Source organism: Cladophialophora bantiana (genome assembly GCF_000835475.1).
Source record: "Cladophialophora bantiana CBS 173.52 unplaced genomic scaffold supercont1.2, whole genome shotgun sequence".
NCBI lineage: Eukaryota > Fungi > Ascomycota > Eurotiomycetes > Chaetothyriales > Herpotrichiellaceae > Cladophialophora > Cladophialophora bantiana.
This window is the reverse complement of record NW_015971576.1, coordinates 48,994-55,442: the sequence shown is the minus strand read 5'-3', so window position 1 is coordinate 55,442 and position 6,449 is coordinate 48,994. Positions and strand designations below refer to the sequence as shown.

Genomic DNA, 6,449 nt, shown 5'->3' with positions numbered 1-6,449 from the left:
CAAGCAAGCAAGCAAGCAAGCAAGCAAGCAAGCAAGCAAGCAAGCAAGCAAGCAAGCAAGCAAGCAAGCAAGCAAGCAAGCAAGCAAGCAAGCAAACAAACAAACTAAAAAATGGCATTCCTCACACTCGTCCCCGTCGAGCGCCCTGCTTCCGTCGTACCCAAGCATCTATCTTCGCCCACTATCACTCGCACCTCGACTCCGACGGACAACAGCAACGCCAACACTAACGGCACTAGAGCAGAAAAGCCCGTTATCCGCAACGACCACGACTCCGCCACGTCACTGGCCGCCAAGGCCAAGGACGCCGTCGTCACAACTACAAGTGATGATCCAGCGCCCGGGTGCAAATTCCTGCAATTGACGCCGGGTGTCTACGAAAGCAGCGACTCGGCCGAGGTTCCGCGTCAAGGCTCCGACTCAAGTTTAGGCTCAATCAAGGTCGGGTTTGAAGTCTCGAGCGCAAGTGCTGCCGAGGACGGACGAGGCGGCCAGGAGCGAAGAGGGGAAAGGGGGCGGGGGTGCAGCAGACTTGTTTGTATGCAATTAGACATAGACACAGGTAGTGAGTGAGGCAGCGAGTGAGGCAGCGAGTGAGGCAGCGAGTGAGGCAACGAGTGAAAAAGGGGGTTGTGAGTGATTGCCTGTTCTCAATGACACACGATCCGTACAAGCACAGTATCATATGTATCACAACCAAGTATCATTTTGTCCTCTGAACGTTGACGTTGACTGCACCGCATGTACAACAGGCTCAAGCTCTCGAAATCGGCTGGCCTGCCTTGGTGATCAGCGCAATCCAAAATATCATGTCGTGTTGTGTTGTGTCTGTCTGCTCTGCTCTGTAATAGATACCCAAGTGCAGAACTGTTTCGAGACACATACATGACCAAACAGCTCCAAAGAGTCAAATCCAACTTCTGCCCTGCTGAATATCGTACGAACCACAGGGATCCCATTCAATGTCCAAGCCGCCAATATCTGATCCATGTACGACGTCAAAAAAGCAGTCAACATCCACCATCGTCCTCGCACATGTGCGACACCATTCTCTCCCAAGGAAGACGACGAGATCAGCACCGCTGCAAGTAATTACTAGGCACCAAGCCAATCCCGCCTCCTTTCATCCCCCTTGCACTCTCCTTGACCTCGGCCTCCCACCAACCATCATCCTGAAGTCGCAATACCGCGAGGATGTCGCCTTTGGAGAAGGAAAGTTCTTCGGGGATCGCTGCCGTGTAGCTGTACATCGCTCTCGCTATACAAGTGTGTTAGAAGATTGTTTTTCTGGAAATTTCGTATGGCAGATGAATGGTGATGGACGAGGCGTGCTTGACTTACCATAATGTAGGATCCGTTGCTGACGTTGCTCTTGAGCTGGCGGACCCGCTCGGTATGGTATGGTTGCGAGACTCTTGCTCCTCTCTCTTCTTAGTTCAATATCCATACCCGCTCCGTTTACACTTCCGCCTCTTTGTCGGACATCATACCCCTGCTGTTGATACTGGACCTGCTGCTGTTGCTGTGATTGTTGCTGAGCGTACCGATCTCCGCCAAAACTGGAGTTGGGCCGCATCATTCCCTGGCGACTTCTTCCACTGCCACCGGACCCATCGTATCGGGTCGTATCTTGAGAGCTCAATTGTATTTCCATACCGGTGCTTTGTCTAGGCGCTTGATTCACCGTTGGCCCTGCGCCTCGTGAACGTCCATAAGGATTCGGCGAGGCCGCGCGGTATTGCTGAGACCCAGGTCGTCCTCCTTGCCCTTGGCCTCCTCCCGACGTCACTGCGGGATTCGGACTGGCTGCTCTGGGGATCATGGCAGGTGCCGGGCTTCTCGAGCGAGGCTGGTATTGATGGCTCTGTTGTGGTTGCGGACTCGCAGCACGAGGAATGACACCGGGAGCCGGACTCCGGGCACGGGGAGGATGCTGGCTTTGAGATTGAGGTTGAGGACTCGCTGATCTTATCATCCCTGGGCCAGGACTCCTCCGTCCATCTCTCGTTCCAGGTCTTGATGGCTGAGTGTGACCAGCTCCTTTGGCGCCCCATGTCTCCGTGCGATTCAACATTTCTCGCTTGGTATGCGCCGGTTGGGGCACACCAAGAGCGCTCTGAGCGCTCTGAGTTCTTCCACCCGCGGTCGGCGCTGGCCCAGCGGTCTCGTATGCCGGTGGAGGTGTTCCTCTCTGTGCGGCTAGGCGAGCTTGACTCTCAGCGCTCAGTACGCCTGGTCGAGTGACTGGTTCCTGGTCAGGCGCAGGAGTGGCTACGCCGTGATACCGATCCACGGGTACCCGCGTGCTTGATTGTTTGGCCATCGCCGTGGCGCCGCCGGAGCTTTGTTTGAGATCTGCAAGTGCTTGTGCTATAGGATCGTGCATCAATTCATTGCCTATTACGGCAGGTGGAGGCATAAACTGACTGCGCCGGTTCGTTGTACTTGCTCTGGGCGTTGAGTCCTGAGCGCCATCTGGACTGGCCACGTCAAAGACGTTGTTGCCCACACTCAATTGAAAGCTGGCTCGGGGATCAGCGGCCTCTTCGCCTTCGGGAGCGATGGCGGCGGCATTTCGATTGAAGTAACTCGGTGCCTGACGTGCTGGAGATTTGGTAGGACTCGACTGCGCACTGGATACGGTGGGATTCAGATTTACGCGAGTACCGGTGACTGACGCTCCGTTCCAAGTGTTGCGGTTTGTGGAATCGCTCGCCCGCTGGGTTTCGTGCTCTTTCCTGGACTTTCTGCGAAACGGACTGTTCGAGAAGAATCCGGACCGCTTCTTCTGGACGGATTTGTCAGGTGATGCCATTCCAGGGAGTTCAACGCCGTTAACAGGCGCAACTTTGGTTGGCGATGCCGCGCCAGAGCTGAGTTCTGCGCTCGTGAATGAGCTTGGTGCGGAATAGTCACTTCGGTCATCCCTGCTATCTGGTCGGGTGTTTGAGGATAAGGCAGAACCAGCGACCGACGGTGCATCACTTCTGCAGAACATGGTCATGCCTTCGGTCGGATACTGATTGTGTGGCACTTGCGGAACTTCGCCATGTTGACTCGGCGAGTAATTCGGCGGCACGTTTGGACCCAGTTGCTTGTAATTCAATGGTGGCGGACGTCCACTATTCCCATTTGACGGAGTCGGCATATCATCCTCATCCGGTCTCACCGGCTCTTCTGAGTGTCGTCGCTCTGGAGTTTGGCTGCTTCTGGCCTTTGTAGAACTTGAGTGAGTTGGGGATGATGTTCTGAAGGCGGGATTTGTGGTCCTTGAAAACTGCGCAACAGAGTAGTTCTCGTCTTCCGAAACCTCAGATGCACTGTCCACGTCGCCTCGACAGAAGTTGATGTACCGAGGAGGGTCGGGAATTTCCTGGCCTGTCCCGCAGGTTCTTATGAAACTGGAAATGTCCTTCTCGACTTCACAATTTTCCAGCGCAAGTCTGATCTTTTCGCAGGATGCGTCATCTGAAACGCACACCGTGGAAGCAATGTTAGCAAAAGCCCAGAGGGATGACTTTGTAAAATCGAGTCGTTCTTCTTCGAGATCTTGGAACTTGTCGCACGCGGATTTCCACTCTTTGTTCCACCGACCTGTCGTTTCCTCCAATACCTTTATAGCAGCCTCGTATTCATTCGAGTTCGTGGCCATGTTGATCTGTGTCTTCTCGAGCTTTGCCTTGTTCTTCCGCTCCTCTTGTCCCATGACCATGTGGCCCTGGGCCAGATATCCCTTGATCCGCAAACAGTCCTGTTCATACTTATCCCGACACTTGTTGACATGAGCGGTTTGTGTTTGTTTCACCTTGAGCAGCCTCTCGATCCCGTTCTGGATGATTTTGCGACGCTCCTTGATTCCGCCTGCAAACGCTGCCAGAGGTTCTTCAAGTTCTGATCTCATTTGCTGGGCGATCAGAGCATGTTGCTTGCCCATTGACTCTGTCTCTCCTCTAGCGACATCCAAGCTGGTGCGTAAAGTCCCCTGTTCAACGCTCCCCAACGGCTTGCGCGATAAGCTCAGGAGTTTTTTGGCATAGTCTTCCTCCAACGCGGCTCGCGCACTGTAGAAGGCTTTCAGTTCGTCGCTTGTGGTTTTGGCATTTTGCATTCGGGTAAGGAGAGGGTCGACGCCGGCGTCATCTCGTCCCCAGAAGTTATTCGAAACTGTCCTCGGCAATTAGATGATAGCCGGGCATGGATTCCTGCGACACTTACAGCTCAATGGCACAGATGGAGGGGCACCCGCTTCCGACGCTGCGCCTGGCAGCATCATGCCAGCCCTAACAAAGTTTTCTCTGCCTGTTGGTCGGAAGTGCGGATACAGATGTAATTATTGAGCCGGATGATATCGTAACAATGGGTATTCACAATGCAGCTATTGTAGGGGGTGGTGAAAGCGGGCAGGTTGCATATGCAGGAGAGCCACCACGATGGTTCAATGAAGTGTTTGGGTGTCCGAATCGGGTTGCCTGCGTTTCCTAGCAACCAAGCGCCAAGAAAATATCCAGCCTCGTTGCCGCACAGCCTTGTGCACTGCTGCCTCGCCCCGTTCCATTGACTGCTTGGTTCTCGTGTTCCCTGTTCAGTCAACTTCGAACATAAAACCCCAGCCCTTCACAAGCCGGGTCTCGACTCCCACCAGCTTCAGCATCCCCCAAACTGTAGTGCTAACAGAATCAAGTACAGTGGCCCTGAGCGACTTTTCCCAATACTCCACGCGCTGTGCTGCTCGGATGTTGGTGCAGAAGGTTGTCAATACGTGCGCGCCGTTGGCCGCCACATCCATCACCATTTCATCCAAGGTGCTTTCATCTACTTGCACAATCTCATTGTTGTCCGTAATTCCCAGGTGACGTTCCCAATTCGGGCTAATATCTATTCCGATTGCTGCATAATTGGAGCGTATCGCATCATTCATCGCTTTGATGTACGGAGTCACCAGCCCTATCGAGGTGACGCCCAAACTGTGCATGAGGGCGTTGAGTGACAGGACCGACGTTGTCGCCTTGATACCAGTGTCGGCTTCAATTGCAGCGCACAGCCTCTCATCGTGCTCAAACCCAAGCCATCCGGCAGATGTGCCACACCAGCCGATCACGTCGACCTTAGCATCGGCCAACAGCCGTGCTGCGGACAAGATTGGTTCAAATTTGAACTGAGCGGTTGCGTTTGGAGAAAGATCGATCGTGGTAACACGAAATCGAGAGAAATGCACCGAGATAGACAGACTCTCGGAATGTATCGACGAGATGATGGCATTTGTCAGCGGTTCTGCTGCGGTATTCGACGAAGGGACAATAACCCCAAGTCGTACGACTCTCATCGTTGGCCTATTTCCGTGATTAGCAGGATGCCAGATATTATACGGCGGGATATAGGACCTTACACAAGCCGTCTGGCAGAATCAACATCACCTCTGATGGATAAAGGTGGCTTGGTCGCAGCTCCGGAGTTTCACGTCAGCTTGCCAAGAGGCCTGAGCGGCTCTATCACGCAGCCCCCGGAATCAACCTTTTGGGCGATCCGAGCGACCCAATCCCTCGCACAAACTTCAATGCTACGGCGGACATATGCAGTATGAACTCTGCCGCTGCGGAGACTTTCCCAATGTCAGAATGCACCTCACCTCTCCGTGTTCACTCATTCTCGACAAACGAATTCGCCAGTCGGCCGAAGTAGGGCACTTCGAAATGGTCCAGTGTCTCAACATCTCTGTAAGCATGAAGTGACAGAAAGCCGATCAAGAGCAGGTCGATTGTGAACAACATCCAGGAGAGCACCTTTGACCAGGACAAGACCAGATGGAGGACAAAAATGGCCGAGAAGAGCATGCTAGATTGCCAAGCGTGAAACCGCACATAGTCGCTCTTGTGCTCGAACAAGAGGAGAAAGACACCTCCAGCAGGTGGAAGGAGAAGGTATGCCAACATTGCTTCATAATCTACTCTTAGAGGCAGGCTTGTCTCGAAAGCCTCCAAGCTCTGTTCCCTGTGTTCCCCAGCGAATGACGGTCCGGTAACGAAATCGTTTGCAAGGGCACTAGGTCGAAGCAGCGATGGCGTCCCGGCGTTGGCACGAGGTATGGGCTGGATGGGTTTGTTCTGGGGAGGAGGCGATCGCACTCGAGGCGAATCGATGGAAGTGCGAGGAGGAGGTGAAAGGGCGCGTTCTCTAGATGCAACTCGATTAATCCTTCTGTCTGTCCGTCTTCGCCCGCATCCAATTTGGGTGGTGACAAAAACTCACATTTCCGGCGACGCATCCTGGTAAGGCGCGAAATTCATTGTTTATTTCTCCGCAGTCGGTCGGGTTTCGGGTTCTGGGGCGTCGAACGCGTAGAATTGAGGGAACCCGCTGTGGTGTACTTGTTTTGGAGTGAATGCTTCTGAAGATGTCTTGTGCGAGCGGATATCGACAGCTAGATGGGTTGGATGACGAAGCCTGTCTGT

The 6,449-nt window shown here is 53.7% G+C and overlaps 4 protein-coding genes across 4 annotated transcripts; 1 reads left to right on the top strand and 3 right to left on the bottom strand.

Annotated features, from left to right (window-relative positions):
* Nucleotides 1-111: 111 nt before the first annotated feature.
* On the top strand, nucleotides 112-573 carry Z519_01020 (uncharacterized protein; the record flags this gene model as incomplete). The annotated part of the gene is made up of 1 exon (XM_016758777.1): nucleotides 112-573. One exon carries the CDS (start codon nucleotides 112-114, stop codon nucleotides 571-573), a length of 462 nt encoding a protein of 153 aa, XP_016624105.1.
* A 500-nt stretch (nucleotides 574-1,073) lies between these two features.
* Nucleotides 1,074-4,270, bottom strand: Z519_01019 (uncharacterized protein; the record flags this gene model as incomplete). The annotated part of the gene is made up of 5 exons (XM_016758776.1): nucleotides 1,074-1,258; nucleotides 1,342-1,463; nucleotides 1,545-2,633; nucleotides 2,679-4,164; nucleotides 4,216-4,270. The coding sequence occupies 5 exons, from the start codon at nucleotides 4,268-4,270 to the stop codon at nucleotides 1,074-1,076; spliced, it is 2,937 nt and encodes a 978-aa protein (XP_016624104.1).
* Nucleotides 4,271-4,582: 312 nt separating this feature from the next.
* Nucleotides 4,583-5,323, bottom strand: Z519_01018 (uncharacterized protein; the record flags this gene model as incomplete). Its single annotated transcript, XM_016758775.1, has 1 exon — nucleotides 4,583-5,323. One exon carries the CDS (start codon nucleotides 5,321-5,323, stop codon nucleotides 4,583-4,585), a length of 741 nt encoding a protein of 246 aa, XP_016624103.1.
* A 313-nt stretch (nucleotides 5,324-5,636) lies between these two features.
* On the bottom strand, nucleotides 5,637-6,284 carry Z519_01017 (uncharacterized protein; the record flags this gene model as incomplete). Its single annotated transcript, XM_016758774.1, has 2 exons — nucleotides 5,637-6,171; nucleotides 6,247-6,284. 2 exons carry the CDS (start codon nucleotides 6,282-6,284, stop codon nucleotides 5,637-5,639), a joined length of 573 nt encoding a protein of 190 aa, XP_016624102.1.
* Nucleotides 6,285-6,449: the final 165 nt, after the last annotated feature.